The following is a 22,371-nucleotide window of genomic DNA, read 5'->3' on the forward strand; positions in this document are numbered from 1 at the left end:
TAATCCAGATATGAGATGATGACAATTTGAACTAGGATAATAGCAGTGAAGATGCTGAGAACTGGTTATATTCTGGATATATTTTGAAATAGAACTGGCCAGATTTGAGGGCATTGAATACAGGATATGAGAGAAAGAAAGGAGTCAAAGATGACACTCCAAGATTTTTGTCTGAGCCACTAGGAGGAACAGTCCTTTACTTAGATGGACTACAGAAGAAGAATGTGGCGGTGGCAGCAACAAGCAGGAGTTCCGTTTTGACCATGTTATGTTTGAGATCTTTATTAAATAATGAAGCAGAGATGTCAAGAATAAAGGATGCCATAAACCCTTTGAATGGCACCCAATCTGGGTAGCATGATGATGGAGATTCCTTAGAGAACTTGGAATGGAACCACCATTTGACCTAGTTCTCCCACTCCTTGGTCTATAGTATGCTGACTTAAAATCAGCATATATAGTGACAAGCCACATTAATGTTTATAGCAGCTCAATTTACAATAGTTAAGCTATGGAACAAACCTAGGTGCCCTTCAACAGATGAATGGGTAAAGAAAATGCAGTACATACACACAATGGAGTATTACTCAGCCATAAAGAAGAATGAAATTATGGCATTTGTTGGTAAATGGATGGAACTGGAGACTATCATGTTAAGTGAAATAAGCCAATCTCAAAAAAACCAAAGGCCAAATGTTCTCTCTGATACACAGATGCTGACTCACAATAGGTAGGGGCAGTGGGTAGTGGAGGTTCAGCAGACTGGACAGCAGGGAATGGGGAGAAGGGAGGGGAGATGGGAATGGGAAAGATAGTAGAATGAATAGGAATTAACTTTCCTGTATTTATATAGGAATATATGACCAGTGTAACTCCACATCATGTACAACCATAAAAATGGGAAGTTATGCTCTATGTATGTATGATATGTCAAAATACATTCTACTGTCATGTATAACTAAAAAGAACAAATAAAGCATCTTAAAAACTGGGCCTTGGTTTTTTTTGAGATTCTGTAGTCTTCTATTATTTTCTATGGCTTTTGCCTTTCAAAATATTTTTATTTTCTCTACTGGCAACCTCCCAATTTGTTAATATTGTTTTGCATTTTAGATGTATCTTATCAGATACATTTAGGTGTATCTTATCTTGCATTTAGGTGTATCTTATCAGATACATTTAGGTGTATACTATTGCATTTAGGTGTATCTCAGAATTAAGGGTACACCAACTTTCTTTTTTTTTTTTTAAATATGTTTTTTTTTATTTGTTTATTTTTTTTTTAGAGAGAGTGAGAGAGGAGAGAGAGATAGAGAGAGAGAATTTTTAATATTTATTTTTTAGTTCTCGGCGGACACAACATCTTTGTTGGTATGTGGTGCTGAGGATCGAACCCGGGCCGCACGCATGCCAGGCGAGCGCGCTACCGCTTGAGCCACATCCCAGCCCAAGGGTACACCAACTTTCATGAAACAATACATAATGATTCCCAGATTACTTCCTTATATTACAATGGAAAAAGAAAGATAATAGGTAATATATTTTGATTAATTTTCAAATGCCAATTCTGAAGTCATTCTCCAAATCTCTATTACTGCAAATCATGTATGTTTGTGTATATCTAAGTATATATATATTTTTTATTTTTGTATATTTAGGGATTTGCAAAAGTTGCAAAGAAATGTACAGGGAAGTTCTATCCACACACCCTTTTCACAACTTCCCCCAGTGTTAACATCTTACAAATATGGTACAATACCTTTAGAGCTTCTTCCCTTGTAGGGGTGCGTGTGTGTGTGTGTGTGTGTGTGTGTGTGTGTGTGAGCACACATGCAGCTTAATGCAATTTTGTCACATTTATAATCATGTATAACCTCTACTTCAGACAAGACACTTAACCCTACTATCATTCCAAGATTCTCTCATTTTATTCTTAATAGCCACATCCATTCCCCTCTTCTAAATCCCTAGAAACCACTAGTCTGTACTCAGCTCTATAATTACATTATTTCACTATTGTTACATAAATAAAATCATGCAGTATGTATCCTTTTGAGATTGACTTTAATGGTTCAGTCTAATTTCCTTGAGATCCATCCAAGTTGTTGTGTTTGTTAATAGTTCATTCCTTCTTATTGCTGAAAAGCATTCCATGGTATGGCTGTGCCAAGGTTCTTTACACATTGTTCACACTTTAACAGACATTTAGATAGTTTCTAATTTGGGACTATTATGAAAAAAATCTATGAACATCAGAGGACAAATGCATGAGTAAAAATAATTCTTCATTTCTCTGGAATACACACCTAAGACAGCAGCTGCTGAGTCCTATAGAAAATCCATTTTAGTTTTAAAAGGAACCCCCAGGTCTGGGGGTGTGGAACAGTGGTAGAGTGTTCAGCTAGCATGTGAACACTACTCTGTACTGCAGAAAAAAGGAAGACCAAATCATATTCTAGCGTCAATTATTTTTAGTTTTAGAATTTAATTATGACTCAAACTCTAAAGAGATCTTTTACAGTTTACCTTTTCCCAGTAAGAGAAGTATCCTTCTAAAGTGTCCCATGGAGTCAAATGAACCTAGATTCAAGTCCTGCCTCATTCACTTATTATCTGAGTGAACTTGAACATTTTTTTTAGTCTCAGATTCCCTATTGGTAAAATACAGACAATAATGCCCTGCAACAGTAAGGATTGAACAAGATCAGCTGTAAATCCCTGAGAATGCAGTGTCTGGTATGCAGTTGTGAATTTATATTAGTTCTCTCCCCATTCATAGCAAAATAATCAAACATTACTTCCAGTTTTTATAATATTGGTAGTTATGAGTGACCTTAAAATCCAAATAAACCATACTACTTTTATTCACATTATTTTTTACTAAGTAAGTTACCTTTAGTAGTTTTATTATGCATGTTTCCTTGGTAAACTAGTTTCTCTTTATTTCTACCAATTACATTTACTGGAGTAATCCTTATAAGTCTTGGAAGCAGAAATAAGTTGGTGTCTCTCCATTATATCCTATGTTTTTTCTTTCTTCTAGGTCAGTAAACAATTTCCTGATGACTGGTCCAAAAGTAAGAAAAAATTCCTTTGATTAATAAGGACATCGATAATCTTAATTGGTTGACAGAAGATGATACATGTGGCTTTCTTTGCATTATATGCATGCCTTTTATTATGCAGTAGTATATATTAAAGATAGAAAAACTGAGACTCAGAGAGGGTTGGGACATACCCAAACCACCCACAAACTAATATCAGAGCACAGACAGAAACAGGAGTACTGCTGGGTGTGGTGATGTACATCTGTAATCCCAGCTACTCAGAAGCTGAAGCAGGAAGAGCTCAAGTTTGAGGTCAGCCTGGACAACTTAGTGAGACTCTGTCTAAAAATTTTAAAAATGAATAAATATAAGGGCTGAGGTGTAGCTCAGTGGTAGAGTGCTTGCCTAGCAAGCATGAAGCCCTGGATTCAATCCTCAGTAACACAAAATTAGAGAAGTACCTTCTAAAGTGTCCCATAGAGTCAAACAAAAAAACCGAAATTGTACTACGTGATCTCTACATGGAAGAACATTGCCAGGTCCAAAATGTTATTTTCTAAGATAATAATGGGATGAGAACAGCTGAAATTTCAGGAATTATGTGATTGGGACTCATTTTGGAGAGGCAATTTAGTATAATGAATAAAGACTAATGGAATTAGAATCTGATAAAACTGTGTTTCATTACTTTCTGCCATTTGCTACTTGTGGGACCTTGGGAAAATGACCTCCCCTCTCTGAACCTCAGTTTCCTAAGTTATAAAATGACACCTATTTCACAAGACTACTGGTAATGTTAAATGAGATGATATATTTAAAGTACTTGCTTTGCCACTATTTTGGAGGGATGGGGGAATGGGCATGAAGAGAGGTGCTTGGCAAGTTTGGGGCAAATGCCTCCTGAATTCAGACTGAACTTTGACCTCCCCCTCATATTCCTGTAGGCTTACCTGATCTACTCCAGCAGTGTGGCAGCAGGTGCTCAGAGTGGTATTGAAGAATGCAAATACCAGTTTGCCTGGGACCGCTGGAACTGCCCTGAGAGAGCCTTGCAACTTTCCAGCCATGGTGGACTTCGAAGTGGTAAGGAAAGCCTTGGGCATGGCTCCCCAGGCCTCTAGTTCCAGGGTGAAGCCTCAGGGATGGCCCCCTTTCTCCTCTATACCATATTCTTCACCTGGTCTCTTAGGACATTTCTCTCTTGTGAGATATTCTCTTTTCTTTCTCCATCTCTCTTTCCTATCTATGGAGCTTTCTCCTTTCTTCCTCAACATGCTCACTGTTCAATTAATGGACACTGCCTCACCTCCAATCCTATACATCCTTGATTGCTAAAGGTTTCTTCACAACATAAGCAGCATCAGCATCAGAAGGCAGGTCAGGGTCATAATTCCTCATATCCCTTAGCCCCTTCCTTCAGTAGACTCAGCAGAGAGATATTGAGCAAGTGGAAACTTGAAGACTAGATTCTCAGAAAGAAGATAAATAGTGGTCATGCCGGTAAATGAAAGAGCTGCCATCTCAATTCACAATAGCCAAACTGTGGAACCAACTTAGATGCCCTTCAACAAATGAATGGATAAAGAAAATGTGGTACATATACACAATGGAATATTACTCAGCCTTAAAGAAGCATGAAATTATGGCATTTGTAGTTTTTCTAGGAAATATGTGGCCTCATGACCTGTTAAAGCAGATTGTCCTGCATATTTTCAGTGTTGTTATTGACACTTACTTCCTTTCGATCCTTTTAGAGCAAGTCATTAATGAACACCAATTTTTTTCTTTTTCTTTTTCTTTTTTTTTTTTTTGGTACCAGGGATTGCACTTAGGGGCACTTGACCACTGAACCACATTCCCAGCCCTATTTTGTATTTTATTTAGAGGCAGGGTCTCACTGAGTTGCTTAGTGCTTCGATTTTTGCTGAGGCTGACTTTGAATTTGCAATTCTCCTGCCTCAGCCTCCGGAGCCACTGGGATTATAGGAGTACACCACTGTGCCTGGCATGAATACTAATTTTTTAATAAATATTAAAATATTGTTTGAAAAAAGAAAGAGCTGCCAATCAGATATTCTGCTCTTAGACTCCAATGTTCAAGAAGGAGGTAGGGAAGGGTTCTTTACAACCTGGCCTTCAAATTCATTTCCTTCCCCATTTCTTCCTCAGGGTCTTCCCCACCTAAATCCTTTATAATCATGTATATTGACAACAATCTAGTCACCTTCTCATAAAAAGATGGAAGGGGAGAAAAGTAGGGCTGAGGCCAGGAATGGAGCAGACCCTGGAAATGAGTAAGGTACATCATGAAGTGGGTATAGGACCAAGCTGGGAAAGGCAAGTATGACGGTAGTATTAAAGGAAAGTAACATAACCAGTGTTTCTTTTAACTGCAACCTCTGCCTCTAACTCTCTAGATGTTTTTTATTCCTGCCAGCTAATCGGGAGACAGCATTTGTACATGCCATCAGTTCTGCTGGAGTCATGTACACTCTGACCAGAAACTGCAGCCTTGGAGATTTTGACAACTGTGGATGTGATGACTCCCGCAATGGGCAACTGGGTGAGTAGCGATGAGATACGTAGTACAGGCCAGGGAAGTTCACTTAAAGAATGAAAAGATTGGTGGGATAAAGTTACATTTTTCTTTTTTTCTTTTTTTTTTTTTTTTAAAAAAAGAGAGAGTGAGAGAGAGGATTTTTTAATATTTATTTTTTAGTTTTCAGTGGACACAACATCTTTGTTTGTATGTGGTGCTGAGGATCGAACCTGGGCCGCTCGCATGCCAGGGGAGCGCGCTACCGCTTGAGCCACATCCCCAGCTCAACATTTTTCTAATACAAGGAAAATCATGCTGACGATGGGTGACCCAGTTTGAGCACAAACCCTACAGTGACAAACACAGTTAAATGTTGCTTGGGACCCTCTTCTCTCACTGATTGATTTCCTTAATTTAAACAGATGATGATGGTGGTGATGATGATGGAACAACTTGCTCTATAGACTCAAATCACCTCCTTCTTGAATGCAGGAGGACTTCCTTTTATTTTGTCTATCCTGCTCTACTCTCCACTCTGCCTCCACTGCAGCTGCTAATCCTCCTCTGTGTCCACCCAATCAATTTCCAACTTCGTTTTTCCATATTATTTCAATTGCCCCTCTTTTCCTCCCTCAGCCTTGAGCTCTCCTCACCTTTGCACACAATTTTACCTCTTGAGGACCTCAATCACTGACAGACATGGTGCTCACTGTGCCTACTGAGTAGAGGCAGGGGAGCTCCCAGGCAGAGAATCAGTCCACTAGACAACCACAAACGTCATGGAGCCCTGAGCAGGGAATTGGCTGGAAGTGGGACTGCAAAGGTGGCAAAAACAAACCTTCTAGACTGAAACTAATCCCGACACAGGGCACTAGCCCAACCTTAATCTTTTCCTATCCCAGACAGTGACCCCTGCCACCCCCTCCCCCCAAGTCCAATTAGAAACAGCAGCCCTGGAAACTCTGCGTTGGCCTGCTCAATGACCTTTCCCCCCTGCACTTTTCCAGGGGGTCAAGGTTGGCTGTGGGGAGGCTGCAGCGACAACGTGGGCTTCGGAGAGGCAATCTCCAAGCAGTTTGTGGATGCCCTGGAAACAGGACAGGATGCCCGGGCAGCCATGAATCTTCATAATAACGAGGCCGGCCGTAAGGTGAGTCTCACAGACCCTGGGACTAAGCAGCTAGTACTAACCACTACCAGCCCTCGGTATGGACAATTCTTCATTCAAATACTAAACGGGCTGGATGAGCAGACTAGCTGGGCGCCTCGCAATCCCTCCGGGGCAGGGCTTTTACTCCACTCTCTCTCTAGGCGGTGAAGGGCACCATGAAACGCACGTGTAAGTGCCACGGCGTGTCTGGCAGCTGCACCACACAGACCTGCTGGCTGCAGCTGCCTGAGTTCCGCGAGGTGGGCGCGCACCTGAAGGAGAAATACCACGCGGCTCTCAAGGTGGACCTACTGCAGGGTGCTGGCAACAGCGCTGCCGGCCGCGGCGCCATCGCCGACACCTTCCGCTCCATCTCCACCAGGGAGCTGGTGCACCTGGAGGACTCCCCAGACTACTGCCTGGAGAACAAGACGCTAGGGCTGCTGGGCACTGAAGGCCGGGAATGCCTGCGGCGCGGGCGGGCTCTGGGCCGCTGGGAGCGCCGCAGCTGCCGCCGTCTGTGCGGGGATTGTGGGCTGGCGGTGGAGGAGCGCCGCGCGGAAACCGTGTCCAGCTGTAACTGCAAGTTCCACTGGTGCTGTGCTGTCCGCTGTGAGCAGTGCCGCCGGCGGGTCACCAAGTACTTCTGTAGCCGCGCAGAGCGGCCGCGGGGAGGCGCTGCGCACAAACCCGGGAGAAAACCCTAAGTGTCTCCTCTCCTGCCTCCTTTCCCAATTTGTCCTTGGCTTCGTTTAGCGACCCCAGTAATAGAGGAACCTAGGAATTGGGGACCCCGCACTCCCAAGTCCAGAGATCCTGAGAGGGAGAGGATGCAATCTTTCTGGAGCTTGCCACTTCCCTAACGTTTCCCCAATTTCTCTGTGCTCTCCTAGAATTGGTTCTGCGTCTCCTCACAGCCCACACTTTGGTGTGAGACCTGTTCTAAGACTGCGCTATTGGTCTTCCTTGGACTAGGGTGAAAAATAGGCGCTCCTCCCCGACCCCACCTCCCAACTGGCCTAAGCCTGACTAAGACTTGGGAACTAGAAGGACCCTTCTCAGACATGGAGGGCTCAGGTAAAGCCATGTCTTTTTCTCTTGCCCATTGTCTGCTACCAAGCCCGATGGCAGGGGCATTCCCTTCCTGCAGAGCCCATCCCGATCTTGCAACTTCCTGCTATTGACCCAGATACTCCCAGGAATCTCTAACACTTTCTCTTTCCTTCCCCTTTTCCCCTTCCTCTGAAAAGAAAAGAAAACAAACAAACAAACAAACAAACCTGACCTGGGAATAAATGTACCTTAGGGATTGGTCCCTAGAGGAAGAAGTAGAATATGGTGTAAAAGGGAACTTGACTTGCTGAACACCAGGGTGGTACTTCTTGTGACACCATGTCACCAATGGACTTTACCAGTGAGGTAACTATCTTCCTAGATGATCACCCAGGGTACTCCAGAATTATACCCAAGAGGTCAAGAAACTATGTAAACACAGATTACTGTTATTTCCTTCCCTTCAAAGTTATCTTCTCCCTGCTCCTAACCTATTTCTTCCCAGAAAACAACTTCACCTTTTTTCCTTTCCAAAGCTTTGTTCCTCTGAGCCAAAACTGAGGTAAATAAAGGCAATTTCCCACTCGGACCCTGTCTGCACCTCTAAAGGCAGGCCATAGGAAGAAGCAGAGCCCCTTCCTTTCACTCACCTGGTTCTCCAACAGGCAGAGTTCAGGGCATTGGATACTTTCCTTCAATAAGTAAACTTCCTGCAATGAAACTGTTGCTAATAGGAAGTTCAGCACCTTGAACTTTAATTTATTGCAATCATTATGATATGTGCCCCATTTCCTGGGTACTGAGCTTCTTCTTGGGGATACTGGGGTAGGGTGGGGTAGAAGATATAACTTTGAGACTCTTATTTTCTTCCCACCATGGCAGGATACTGTTTTCCCTAGAAACTTGCTTCCTTGATAGCCTAAGTAGCTAGCCTGACTTGATTGAGGCTAATCTTTTGAGGATTAGTAAATCATCCACATAAACCTTCCACTAATACAGTCACTCCATAGCCAAAAGCTTGCTGCTTGTGGTACTTGAGTCTTTTTGGTTCCATTTTTCAGAGAGAAGCATTCCGCATGAACTTGTTTATGAAACAGAGCTCTTGGGAATGAAGAGCCAATTCCTTACAGTCCTTCTGCAGCCCCAAGAGCTTCCCAGCCTGCTTCCTTGCCCTGGGCCAGTCCTGGGTCTGGACACCAGGCAGCTCTTCCAGAGTAGAACTGGTCATATGCTAGACTTATCCCTTTTCTTCCAAAGCAGGAAAAAGTGCAGAGGTCACAAAATCCAAGCTCTGGAAAAACAGAAGGGCTCTTATACTCTAAACTGAGACAGTGGCCAAATCAGACCCAGGCCCTAGTCTCACCCCTACATCTTCTGGTCTGACTAATACTTACTGGAAGAGAGGTTCCCTTTCCTCCTTACCAGGGGGATACACTTCCCTTCAGGGTTTCTTAATGCTTAATTTCCAGCTTTATCAGCAAAAGGCCTTTTGCTTGTTTTCTCAGCTCTTGGGCCTCCTGGGTCTCCCAAGCCATTCTTCTTTTCTAATCAAGCAGCAGCATATACTAACCTAGTTGTCTCATTTGGCAGAGTTACTTGTGATAGGAAGAAAATCTGGCAAGGCGACTAGAAAATATAAAAGTAAATGTTGTAAAATAAAGCTGTACTCTCCCAGAGGTCTCCCAACATAAGAGAACTATTGTGCTTCAAATTGGTGACAACAGGTCAGCACTCCAAACATGTTATGCTGCCAGGAAGTTCTTTCATAGGTTATTGTTTTGTATCCCCAAATAGATATGATTGATACCAGAATGATCTGAGTTTTATAAAGAAAACATTGTTGAGCTATCTTAGATCTGCATTGCTTTTTTTTAACCCTTTTTCATTATTCATTCATTCATTCACTCAGTCAACACTGGTGCACTCATGGGTTCCTATCTAACACTAATTGCCAGGGCTGTGTTCCCCTTAACAAACATAGGCAATTCCAGAACTATTGCTTAGGAAGACACCTCTGAGGTCAGCTAAACCTTTTGTTTTACAGACTTAGACTGATGCTGAGAAAGATGACTGGCTTGTAAGTCACTGTAGGGTGAGTACTGGAACCCAGGCCCCTTCCTTCCTCTTGTGGGCTCTTTAGGAGCCCATCTGTCTCAGCTTGAAGACAGAAGCAGAGGGAGGTCCTAAGAAGTGACAAGAACACTGACTGGGTAGGGTGGGCAAAACACTGTCTCTTTCCTGTCCCTGGCCTGTAAGCCTACACACAGGCAGAGCTTTCTTTTCCTGAAAAGAATCCCAGCCTCAACTGGCCTTAGCAGCAGGTCAGGGCAAAGACAGGGTCATACTCAGTGTGCTGGTGGTGCTGGTGGTGGTGGGAGGGGAGGGCAGTCCAGGGCACTTGCCTATTGTGGGTCTGGATTGGATGCTTCCACTCATTCATTTCCTTTTAATTAACCTGCATTCCTGGAGGAGAAATATTTATGTTGGCTCCCATAGAGGCAATCCTTAGACTGGAAAGAAGGGGAAAGAAAGCCTGTCTTAGCAAAACAATATCTCTAAAGAGCTCCAGAAGAGAAAATAGGGGAACAAAATGCCATTAAAATAGCCTTCTACCCCCACCAGAGTCAATGAAAACTTCATTTCACATGTTAATCCGCTACTCCGCCCCCTTCTCTTCTCACAACACCTTTTCCGAAAGTGTTTGGGAAAAGTCTTCGCAGTCAGTACACAGCTCCCTGCAGCTCAGACTTCTCCTTGTGTTAGTTCAGGGCCCCAAGTGGGGCTCTCGCTCCAACAGCGGCTTTTTTCTCCCCCCCTTTAATTTAAACAAAGACTTCAGAGTTCATCAACCTCCCACTGAAATTCACAGCTGCTGAACAAACTAATCCCCTCTCCCAGCCTTTCTTCCCTTCAATGGGCTCTTGGCTTCAAAGACACTTTGGGAAAGGACTTTGCTGGGGCTCACACTGCTTCATCAATAGAAGTTAGTGCAAGTATTATCTGAAGAGCAAGTGGCTTTACAAACAAATACTGCCTAACAATCCCTCCCTCCCAAACACACACATCTAGCCTGCAGACATGATGGGATCGACAACAGGATTAGAGCTAGTACCCCCTGGCTTCACACCCAGTCCTTTTGTGCAGCTGAGCTCAGCCCTCAAGTGGTGTGGGGAAAACCCTGGAGCTGAATGTCAGGCACGGATGGAGACACACACATACACACACATCACGGCAGTTTGGCCAGCAAGTCCATGGGACTGGACTTGAAATCAAGATCCTTTCTTCAACTCTCCACTTCATATTTCTCTCCAAGACTTTCACTTGATTATTAGGATATAGGGAGCAAGAAGAGAAAGGACTCAAAAGAGAGGTAATGGCAAAATAGGTCCCAGAGGAGACAATAATTGGGAGATCACTGAGCAAACCAAATCAAAGCAGCTTTATTGCATTATTAAATATATCATATATCAAATGCAGAATTCCTACCATGAAAATGCAGCCAGAGAAGGAAGCCCTGAGATATATGGTGGCTGAGGGGAAGAAGAACCCCAACCCTTGAGGAGCAGGGCTAGAAGACATCTTTTGTTAATATGGTTCCTATTCCAGAATAGGGCTTATAATCACAGAATGAATAGCTTAAGTCCTTGGGCCAGGCTCAAATGTGGAGTCGAAGACCATTCCTTTGTAGGCTGTTGTCCCTCTGCTCCTATCTCATAGCCTAAGATAGCTCCCAGAAAAAGGCAGTTCACCCCTTCTGCCTGCTCCTTAACTTTGTTTACCCTTAAAAAATGCTGGCACATGACAGGTTCCATTTTTAAAGGACTAGAACTTCCTCTCTTGGTTCTGTTCAACTGCAAACCCTCATGTCTATGACTTGTTTGAATGGTAAACAGCACCCAACTTGTCCCCAGCTGCTGGGGCTACAAGAGAATATGGATCTGGAAATATAAAGTCAGAGGCAAGGAGAAGGTAAGGTCAGGCTCACAAACCTCAGAAGGGAAAAACAAAAGATTCCCAAGATAGGTTACAGTAGAGGTAGAATTGGAAGTAATGACCCTGTTCACCCTATCAGAAGCCACTCGAACAGAATATCCCTGTGGGAGAAGACCTCATGGCCTAGGTCCTGTCAGAAAACTGTATTAGGGAAAGTAAGACCTGGCTCTCTGTCCTGCCTCCAGCACTGAGTGTTTTGGATAGACAGGAGGTGGTCAGGCATAAAGGGGTAAAAAAAAAAAAAAAAAAAAAAAAAAAAAGCAGGAACTCAGCTGGTTTGGAGCCAAGTCCACAGCATCATATACCTGGCAGCAAGGGAAGAAAGTGGGGAAAAACAAACAGAATCTGTTGCACAATTTTCCTTCTCTGCAGGGGGTAGTTAAGTAATACAGAAGTGGCCTCTTGGCAAGAGAGGCTGACTGGCTTAGCCCTGCAGCTTGTGTGCAATGGTGAGGACAGCCTTCAGGATAGGCATGAAGCTGGACACTTCGCTGAAGCTGCTATAGCCCACCACTTGGGCGTGCACTGCAAGGCCCTGCTCAAAGCTTCCTGCATCCACACATCGGGCGACTTCATGTAGCCCAGCCAGGACATGAGGTGAGAGCTGTGGAGGGATTGCCCTTAGGTTAATAAATTCGACCAGCCCCACCCTGGCAGCCTGAAAGAGATAAGACAGCCTCAAGTTCCAGAGCCCCATCTCTTCCCATTCAGGAAATATGTGGGTATTTGAGGTGGGGAGCAGTCTTTTCTATGGAAAGAAGACTCTGGGCTTCCTTTGCTCATGGAAAGTAGTGGGAGGGCATGAGGCAGAGGGAACACAGGTATATACTCACCGTCCCCTCACAGAGTTTCTCATATAGACCTTCTAGACGTTGGGCAGCCTCATCCAGCTTCCTTTTTGTCTTCTGTAGGGAGGCAAATGGTTTTTGACCCAGCCCATAAGCCTAACACAGGGCTATAAAGAATCCACTACATTAAACCTAGAATGACTTAGTACTACTTCCTTCATTTCACAGAGGAGGAAATGAAAACCCAAAGATAGTAATGACTTGCTTAAGCTGATATAGCTAGGAAATGAACGGCACTTGTTCTTCCTGATGGCTTCCCCCTTCTTCTGTACACCCCATTGCCTATAAGTCTCCATGCTGTTGGGTCCTGCTACCATGGAGCTAGACTTTGGACCAGACTCCAAGTCCCTCCCCTACTCTGCATGGACTTCTAAAAAGTCTGAAATATGGTCAGCATATACAGGGATAGTGAAGGAACTGGTCTCCAGAGACATCCTGAAACCAGCTGAGAGTATGAAGAGGGCATCACAGGAAGGTTCAAACTTACTAAGTCAGTTGCAGAAAGGGAGCAGCGCTGGAGAAGTGCCTCAAAGCTGGTCTTCAAGGACTGATGCTCTGGGGGCAGTGCCTTTCTTTCTATCATCTTAGGAGGTGGTTGCTGACGTTGCTAATGAAGGAGTGAGGAGAAGGGACAGGCAAGAAAATTACCTTTCTCATGGTTTTCCTAAGGTCTCATCCTCAGTGACTCAGGGTCAGGCATACTGCTCCCATTAGAGTACAACAGAGCTGAGGAGAGAGCCCTCCATTCTCTATAGTAAGAACAGAGAATAGGTTTGCCTCTACCTTGAAAAATGATGCCCAGCTACATGCTCCCCACTTTTACTCCTAAGGAGGGCTGGAAGGCTTCCCAGAGCAGGGGAACAGTTGTCCCTGTCACCTGTAGGCTGAGTTCTCCTGGAGCTCCAGGGGGAGCATGATTCACACTGGAAATGGGGGTCTGTGATGGAAGGACCCGTTGTGGCTCAGGGATAAGGCTCCTAACTGGAGCAGTAATTGGTGCTAGAGGCATAAATATCTCTGGGAGCTAAAGAGAGAAAGAAAGGCACATGAATCTAAGCTGAGAAACCCTATAGGTCTTAGTTTTGGGGAATGGTAGATATATAGTGAGTTAAGGAAACAAGATAGTGAGTGGGAAAGTGGAAAAAGGGAGACTGGTGAATGTATATAGGAGGGAAAGAAGGTGGTGCTGAGGGGGAAGACTGGGAAAAGGGCAGAGGCAGCCCAAGAATGGGAAGAAAGGGGTTTAATTCTATAAAGAACTAGAAAGTGGGTCACTGCTGAATATATGAGGGGGTGGATAAGGAACAATACATTGACCTTTTTCCTCTGGAGATTTCCTTGAGGTCCTGTAGAATAAAAAGATAGGAGTTTTTAGGGGCATGGTCAGGAACATTAGAAAGTTTTAGTCTGAAGACTAGAAAAATTATTTTAATTGGAATCTGTCACACCTCCCTTTGCAGACCAGCCACACTCCCAGCTAACAACCTCCAAACCAAAGGGCCCCAGTTCATTGGCTTGAGGGAAAAGACTCTGAGACAGTGGTAGGAGGGGAGGAAAAGGAGGCAACAGCCGACAAGGGGGAAGCCATGGAAGGAAAACTGACCTTGATGAGGGGTCAAGATGCTAGCACTTGAGAGAGAGCTAGAGCATGGAGCACCTGGCCCTCCGGGAGGGTAAGTTACAGGAGAGTAGGCAGGAGGGGCCAGGAGCTGGGAGCTCAGAGGGCTGGGACCTGGTGGTCTCACAGAAGGCAGAGGGAGTAGTCTAGGAGTCTCAGACAGAGAAGTAGAGCCAGGCACCATGATGTCTGGGGCTGCCATGGGTGAAGGAAGACCAGAAACAGGCCATGATCCAGGGAATCTCACAGGGTTTGAGGGTGGAGCCCTTTGTCCTCCTAATAGTTGCAGCTGAGATAAAGCTGAAGTAGAACAGAAATAGGTAATTTGTCTCCAAACTTCAATTTGGGAGAGATTCAGTATATCAGACAGGAATAGGTCAGCAACAAAATAAAACAAGCCAGGTATGGTGACACATGTTTGTGGTTCCAGTTACTCAGAAGGCATGAGGATCACTTGAGCCCAGGAGTTAGAGGGTAGCCTAGGCAACATAGCGAAATCCTGTCTCAAAAATTTCAAAATAGAACAAAAACCAAAACACCACAACTGACAATAATAATAAATAAAAGGCAGTTTTACCTCAAGCTACTCTTCTTGACTTCTTATTCCAAGTGTAAAGAGATCTTATAATTTATAAAGTACTTTAACTGTTCTCCTTATTTGACCCTCAAAATAATCCTATAGGATTGAAATCACCAGTATAACAAGTTTGGTATATTACCAAAATATACAAAGTCTTTAACATAAGAGAGAATGTTAAAAACTCAGTAAGGGATAGGAATTTTGATTGCAACTCTGAAGCTCTTCTCTCAAAAAAAAATTTTTTTTTTAAATTTTTAAACTAAAATAAACAAACAAAACAAAACCAGATCCTCTCTAAACCGGACCAACATGAATTTGGGAGGGAATATGTCTGTCTTTCCTGAGACCTCCATTCTGTGCCCAAACAAATCTCCACTTACTCACCAGGCCTGACCCCAGGGCCCAAAGGCAAAGGCTGGATTGCCTGGGGTTCAGGTGTCCTGTAGTCACTTATAATCTTCGTCCTGAAGCTCTGACAGGGGATAGGATGGGAGGGTGTCAAGGGCATTACTAGTGATGGCTGAAATGTGTCCGTAGGCCTTGAAGATGGACTTGGAACCTGTGAAGAGAAAAAAGCGTCAGCTCTTGAAAAGAAAAGAGATATGAGTAATCGATATCAGTAAAACAATACAGAAAACTAATGAAATGAAAATTAATTATTTGAAAAATATTAATAAAATTTATATATCTCTATAAAGACTGATAAGATAAAGAGAGAAGACATTAGTCATCAATATCAGAGATGAAATAGGGAGCATTATAGCAGACCCTGAAGCTACTAAAAAAATAATAAAGGAATACGCAAGTAACTTTAAATTCATAAATTCAATAACTTAAAAGAAATGGACCAATTCCTCAAGAACGACATGCAATGAAAATAGCCAAAACAAAAGATAAAAATAAATAGTCACATAATTATTAAAGAAGTTGGATTTATAAGGGCTGGAGATATAGCTCAGTTGATAGAGTGCTAGCCTAGTATGCACAAAGCCCTGGGTTCAATCCCTTGCACCACACCAAAAAAAAAAAAAAAAAAAAAAGAAAAGAAAAGAAAGAAAGAAAGAAATTGAATTTATAATTTAAAAATTCAATCCCCCACAAAGTATTCAAGGCCCAAATGTTTTCACTGGAGAATTTGACCAAGGGTTCAAATTAACATATAGTTTACATAAACTCTTCCAAGAAAATAGAAAGAACAGTCCTATTTTTTTTTTTTTTTTTTTGTGGTGCTAGGGATTGAACCCATGGTCTTGTGCATGCAAGATAAGCACTCTACCAACTGAGCTATATCCCTAGCCCCACTAATTCATTTTATAAAACCAGCATTATTCTATACCAAAACCAGACAAAGACAGCACAAAATAAAACTACAGACCAATATTACGAACTTAGATACAAAAATCCTTAACAAAATTTTATCTTTTTTTAAGAAATTGAAATACATTATATAATTAATGAGGACCACATTCTTTTTTTTTAAAGAGAGAGAGAGAGAATTTTAATATTTATTTTTTAGTTTTCAGCGGACACAACATCTTTGTTTATATGTGGTACTGAGGATCGAACCGGGGCTGCACACATGCCAGGCGAGCGCGCTACCACTTGAGCCACATCCCCAGTCCCCTTAACAAAATTTTAGCAAGTCAAATCCAACAATGTGTATAAAAATAACATTCCACAACCAAGACAGATTTATTCCAGTTCAGGCAAGCCTGGTCTAACATATTTAAAAATCAATCAATGTAATCTACCATATCATCAAACTGAATAAAAATATTTTATATGTCATATAAAATGATGCAGAAAAAACATCTGACAAAATTCATTCATGATCTAGTACATAAGGTACTGTGATCTAAATGTATCCCCTAAAATCCATGTGTTGGAAATTCATGCAACATTGTTGGGAAGTGGGACATTTTGGAAGTGTTTATGCCACTATAAAATTGCGTTCAGAAGTAGGTGCACTCTCAATTGCTATCCTGCCTCTGTCATGTTAGGACCACTTTCCTCCACTCTGGAGGATGCAACAAGGTGCCATCTTGGAACCTGAGACCAAACCTGCTGGTGCCTTGATCCTGGACTTCCCAGCCTCCAAAACTATGAGAAATGAATTTCTGTTCTTTATATATTGCCCAACCTCTGGTATTGTGTTTTAGTAGCACAAAATAGGCTAAAACACAAGGAATTGAGACAAAATTCCCTGGCTTCAGAAAGAGAATTTACAAAAAACTTAAATCTAATATCATATTTAATGGTGAAATGTTGAATGTTTGCCCCTCTAAGACTGGAAACAAGGCAAGGATATTCACTTTCACTACTCTTATTTAGCATAGTACTGGAAGTCACAATCACTTCAATAAGGTAACAAATAAATTAAAGACATTCTGACTGGAAAGAAAGAAAACTGTCCCTATATGTAAACATGACTGTGTATATACAAAATCACAAGGGATACACACACACATACACACACACACACACACACACACACACACACACAACCAACCAACTTCTAGAACAACTAAGTAAATTCAGAAAAGTAACAAGATACACCACCAACACACAAAAATAAACTGCATTTCTATACACTGACAATGAATGAGTGGAAATCAAAATGTTTTTTCAAGCTCAAGAGAATATTAAATAGTTAAGCGTGAATTAGACAAAGAATAAGAATGATGAGGGGCTGGGGATGTGGCTCAAGCGGTAGCGCGCTCGCCTGGCATGCGTGCGGCCCGGGTTCGATCCTCAGCACCACATACAAGCGAAGATGTTGTGTCTGCCGAGAACTAAGAAAAAATAAATAAATGTTAATATTCTCTCTCTCTCTCTCTGTCCCCCTCTCACTCTCAAAAAAAAAAAAAAAAAAAAAAGAATGATGAAAGTTGTAAAATACTGATGAAAAAGCATGTTCATGAACTGGAAAACTCATAGTAAGACGCTGTTTCTCCCTAAATTAATCTATAGTTTTAATGCAATTCCTATGACCAGGAATTAAGATGACCATCTTAACACAATTCTTTGTAGATAGAGACAAACTTATTCCAACATTTATGGGAAAAGGGAAAGGTTCTAAAATACCCAAAACAATTTTGAAAAAGAAAAATAAAGTGGGAGGAATTACTTTTCCCCACACCAAGACTTATTATATAATGGTAGTAATCAAGATAGAATGGTATTGACAGAGGGACAGACACAAAGATCAAGGGAACAAAACTGAGAAATAAATCCACACAAATATGCCTACTTAGTTTTTGACAAAGGAGCAAAATCAATTCAATGGAGAAGGGTCAGCCTTTTCGGTAAATACTCTAGTGCAACTGAATATCCATTAGCCAAAAAAAAAGAATCTTGATCTAAATTTCATATGTTCTACAAAAAAAATCAACTAAAAAATTAAACATGAATGTAAATATAAAACAAAATGACAAAACTTATAGAAAGAATATATGAGAAAACTCGGGGGACCTAAGACTAAGTAAAGAATTCTTAAACTTGACACCAAAAGCATGATCCATAGGTGGAAAACTTTATAGGCTGGACTTCATAAAATTAAAAACTTGCTCTGTGAAAGGTTCTTAAAAAGGTGAAAAGGCAAATTATAGATTGAGATAAAATATTTGCAAATGACATATCCAACTAATCAATGACTCATATCTAGAAAATATGTAGAACTCTTAAACCTCAACATTAAAAAACAAAACAATCCAAATAGAAATGTGACATATAGACATTTCACTGAGGATATATAGATGGCAAATATCTGAAAATATCAAAAACATTAGCCATTAGAGAAATTCAAATTAAAACCAAAATGAACTATCATCACCCATATATCAAAATGGCTGTTGAAAAACAATGATGATACCAAAGGCTAGTGGAGATACAGAGAAACTGGATCATTCTTCCATTGCTGGTGAGAATGTAAAATGGTATGACCATTTTGGTAAATTGACTGGCTATTACTTTCAAAACAAAAAATGAAGTTATAATAGAATTCAGCAATTGTGTTCTTATATTCTGAGGCATTTTTCCCAGTGAAATTAAGACTTATTTTCATTCAACAGCTTTATTCATAATAGCCCCAAACTGAGAACTACCCAAATGTCCTTCAAAGGGTAAATAACTAAAAAAATTTAAAATAAATTTTAAAAACCTGTGGCAGCTCAATGGTACAGCACTTGTCTAGCATGTGTGAGGCACTGGACTCAATCCTCAACACCACATGAATATAAATAAACAAAATAAAGATTTTTTTAAAAAATAAATGATACAACATGGATGAACCTGAGTTACATAATGCTGAGAAAAGACAGTCTCAAAGGGTATATATTCATGTTTCTATTTATGTGACAATAGTGAAATAACATAATTAAAAAGCTGAAGAACATATTAGCGATGCCAACAGAAAAATGAGGTTAGGTGTGGCTATGAAAAGGTAATTAGAGAGTATTGAAATCTTTTAATTTTATAATGGTACAACTGAATATCTTGATTGAGGTGTTGGTTACATAAGGCTATGCATGTGACAAAACTGCAGTTACACACACACAAACACACACAAATTAATACATGAAAAATTGATAAAATATGAATGTATGGGTTGTATCAATGTTCACTTTTTCATTTTGATATTACACTGTGGTTATGTGCAATGTTAGTACAGAGTATTTCGGGAAATGTTCCCAAATATTCCTTGTAACCTCCTGTGAATCTGTAATTATAGTAGAAAAAAGAGAGGAAGAGAGAAAGGAAGGGAGGAAAAGAGGAGAGAAAAAGACGTGAAATTAAGATGGAAATGGAAGATACTTCTATCCTCAAATCTCTTTGGGTTTTATTCCCCAATACCTCTAATAAGCTCCTGGTCTCACATGTTAACTGTACCCAATCTGCCTGGACACTTTGGATGGAACCTGGGAAGGATTTCCAACTCCTTCCTTTCTCTCAATCTTCCTACCACACGCAAGCCTTCTAAACTATCACCAATTTCTGTGAATTCTATATACTAAATATCTTAAATATAACCTCCCTATCCAGTTATCGGTTTTTTATATCCTTGTCATCTTTTATTTTAAATATTTTTAGTTGTAGATGGACATAATACCTTTACTTATTTATTTTATTTTTTATTTTTATGTGGTGCTAAGGATCAAACCCAGAGCCTCACACATGCTAGGCATGCGCTCTACCACCGGGCCACATCCACAGCCATAGCCCCTCACCATCTCTTGCTTTGGTTTCCTAACGGCCTTGAGCCTTGTCCTTCCTAAACACATAGCTAATCGTGCTATTTCCCTAGACGAAAGTGTTCAGTAACTTCTCCCTGCTCTAAGGGACAAGTCTAAATTCTTCAGCACAGAATGTCGGATACTTAATGATCTCCTACTCATTGTTCCACCTTCATTAACCTCACACTCTATGACCACATACACCTATTTTGAAATTCCATTAAAATAATCAGTCATTCCTCAAAAAGCCTCTGTTTATATTCCCTGTGCCTAAGTCAGCCTTCACCTATCCATTTTCTCTTCTAAATAACTTTTAACCTTCATGACTCAGATCATGCATCATACTTATTCTAAAGCATTCCCTGAACTGTAACTCTGCCAGCACACACACAGAATAAACTGCTTTCTTCTGTGTGAACCCATAGCCCAATCATGACATTTATGAATTTTACTGTAGTTATTTTTTACATATCTATTTTTTCACTAGACTGAGTTACTTGAGGGTAGGGATCATAGTTTGTGTACCTTTGTATTCTAAAAGGCTAGTAGTTGTTCAATAAATAATTATTAGAAAGATAACAGAATTCTAGGAAATCAGGAATTTTCACTAACATATTCCAAGTGCCTAGAACTATGTCTGGAATCTAAGTATTTTTGAATGAATGAACAAATGAATTAACAAATAAAGTCTTACCTGGTGAGAAGGCTGGGATCCCAATCTGTAAGATGATGTCTCTTTGAAGGGGGTGGTAGCTCCCACAACAACCCGGGGAAAGGGAAAAGGGGGGGACTGTTGACCCAGGACAGCAGAACCTTGGGCGTGAAAAAGCCGATCTCTTAGCTGCTGAACTGGTGGCTACAAGAGTTGTAATAAGGAAGAACCATGTTAACAAAATGAAAACAAGCAAACATCTTCTCTTAGAAGACTGGCCCTTTTATCACTCAAGCTTCCAATGATCCTCTATACTCTAGACACCATAAATAACTCAAAGTTCCCTAGTCCCTGACAAACACTTGCATACTCCCTCTTGGCTAGTCTTTCTTCCTAGAAAACCCTACACCTTTTGGTAAGCTACTTCACTTTTAAAGGTCCAGCTCAACTGTTTTAACCACTGGGAAGACTTCCTTGACTTCTCCAGATAAAACCAGCGCCTTTCCTAAGTCCCACAGTGCTTAGCATAAGCCTCTGTTATAGCACTAGAAGTTGCTAATATCTGATCTCCCCCAACATATTGTGAATTGCTTAAGGGATGAGTTCTTATTTATCCTAGGAGATTCAGTATTAGCCTAGTGCCTGAAATGTGGAAATGCTCAGCCAGTGTTAGATGACAGAATGAAATGGTTTGCTCTCTCACATGGCCCCACTCACCTGAGCACAGTCATTGGGTAAAAAGCTCATGGCAGTGGCAAGGCTGCCCTGAGCTGCCAGGAGGTTGGCATACTGGGTGATCCTGTAGGTTGTAGTAGGGCCTGGGCTTATCCCATTAGGAGCCTGCTGAGGTTCCAAGCTCCTGTTAAGGACCATTACCTTCTCTATCAGGTCCTATAGGGACAAGGATGAGGGTGGTCAGACCTGTTCAAAGCACATTGTTCTCTAAATCCAGGCAGTTCACCCAGGAATGTCTCACTATGACTTCCCCAGACAAAATCAGCCCCTTCCCTAAAGTCCCACAGTGCTTAGTATAAGCCTCTGTTTTGGCACTAGAAGTTACTAATATCTGATCCATACCCAGTTAAAGGCAGAAGCTAACATATTGGAGACACGACAGTAAAGGACCACTTGGCCTAATTTCCCAAGCTGTTTGGGATTGGGTTCAACTGGACTTATCTGGGTCTTGGATTCTTACTAATCTCTGCCTCCTCTTTTTGCTTTCTTTACCCTTTCTGCAAGTACATCATCAACCACAGACTCTGTTATTTTTTTTTAAAGAGAGAGAGAGAATTTTTCATATTTATTTTTTAGTTTTCAGAGGACACAACATCTTTGTTTTTGTATGTGGTGCTGAGGATTGAACCCAGGCCGCACGCATGCCAGAGGAGCGCGCTACCGCTTGAGCCACATCCCCAGCCCCAGACTCTGTTATTGTAATTGTTTCATGTGTGACTTTTGTCTTTCTGTGAATCTGTGACCCCCTATCTTCTCTGGTGATTCAATGAGCATCTGATACAATTTAGATTCACAGAAATTTTCACAGAAGCTAATGGAAAATCCAGGCTTACAACTATTCAAATATTGAAAACACTTGTGTGACCAAACCTGAAATGGGAAAAGTTTATGACGGTTAATGCCCACGCAGCTGCTGCTTATTCTT

The 22,371-nt window shown here is 41.5% G+C and overlaps 2 protein-coding genes across 8 annotated transcripts in view; one reads left to right on the forward strand and one right to left on the reverse strand.

The window, feature by feature from the left end:
* The first annotated feature begins 3,023 nt into the window (after positions 1 to 3,023).
* Positions 3,024 to 7,443, forward strand: Wnt8b (Wnt family member 8B). Its single transcript, XM_026407932.2, has 5 exons — positions 3,024 to 3,077; positions 3,992 to 4,130; positions 5,485 to 5,610; positions 6,594 to 6,736; positions 6,898 to 7,443. Exons 1-5 carry the CDS (start codon positions 3,024 to 3,026, stop codon positions 7,441 to 7,443), a joined length of 1,008 nt encoding a protein of 335 aa, XP_026263717.2.
* Positions 7,444 to 11,215: 3,772 nt separating this feature from the next.
* Sec31b (SEC31 homolog B, COPII component) overlaps positions 11,216 to 22,371 on the reverse strand; it is a 32,496-nt gene continuing 21,340 nt past the window's right edge. For all 7 annotated transcript variants that reach the window (XM_026407906.2, XM_026407902.2, XM_026407903.2 and 4 more), the window contains 9 exons: positions 21,429 to 21,602; positions 20,754 to 20,915; positions 15,213 to 15,387; positions 14,234 to 14,548; positions 13,948 to 13,976; positions 13,508 to 13,654; positions 13,118 to 13,237; positions 12,616 to 12,687; positions 11,216 to 12,386 (listed from right to left, as the gene is read on the reverse strand). In XM_026407906.2, the coding sequence (XP_026263691.2) occupies positions 12,207 to 12,386; positions 12,616 to 12,687; positions 13,118 to 13,237; positions 13,508 to 13,654; positions 13,948 to 13,976; positions 14,234 to 14,548; positions 15,213 to 15,387; positions 20,754 to 20,915; positions 21,429 to 21,602 (1,374 nt within the window). In that variant the 3' untranslated portion in view covers positions 11,216 to 12,206. The remainder of the gene's footprint in view (positions 12,387 to 12,615; positions 12,688 to 13,117; positions 13,238 to 13,507; positions 13,655 to 13,947; positions 13,977 to 14,233; positions 14,549 to 15,212; positions 15,388 to 20,753; positions 20,916 to 21,428; positions 21,603 to 22,371) is intronic.

This window comes from Urocitellus parryii, chromosome 5 (assembly GCF_045843805.1).
Source record: "Urocitellus parryii isolate mUroPar1 chromosome 5, mUroPar1.hap1, whole genome shotgun sequence".
NCBI lineage: Eukaryota > Metazoa > Chordata > Mammalia > Rodentia > Sciuridae > Urocitellus > Urocitellus parryii.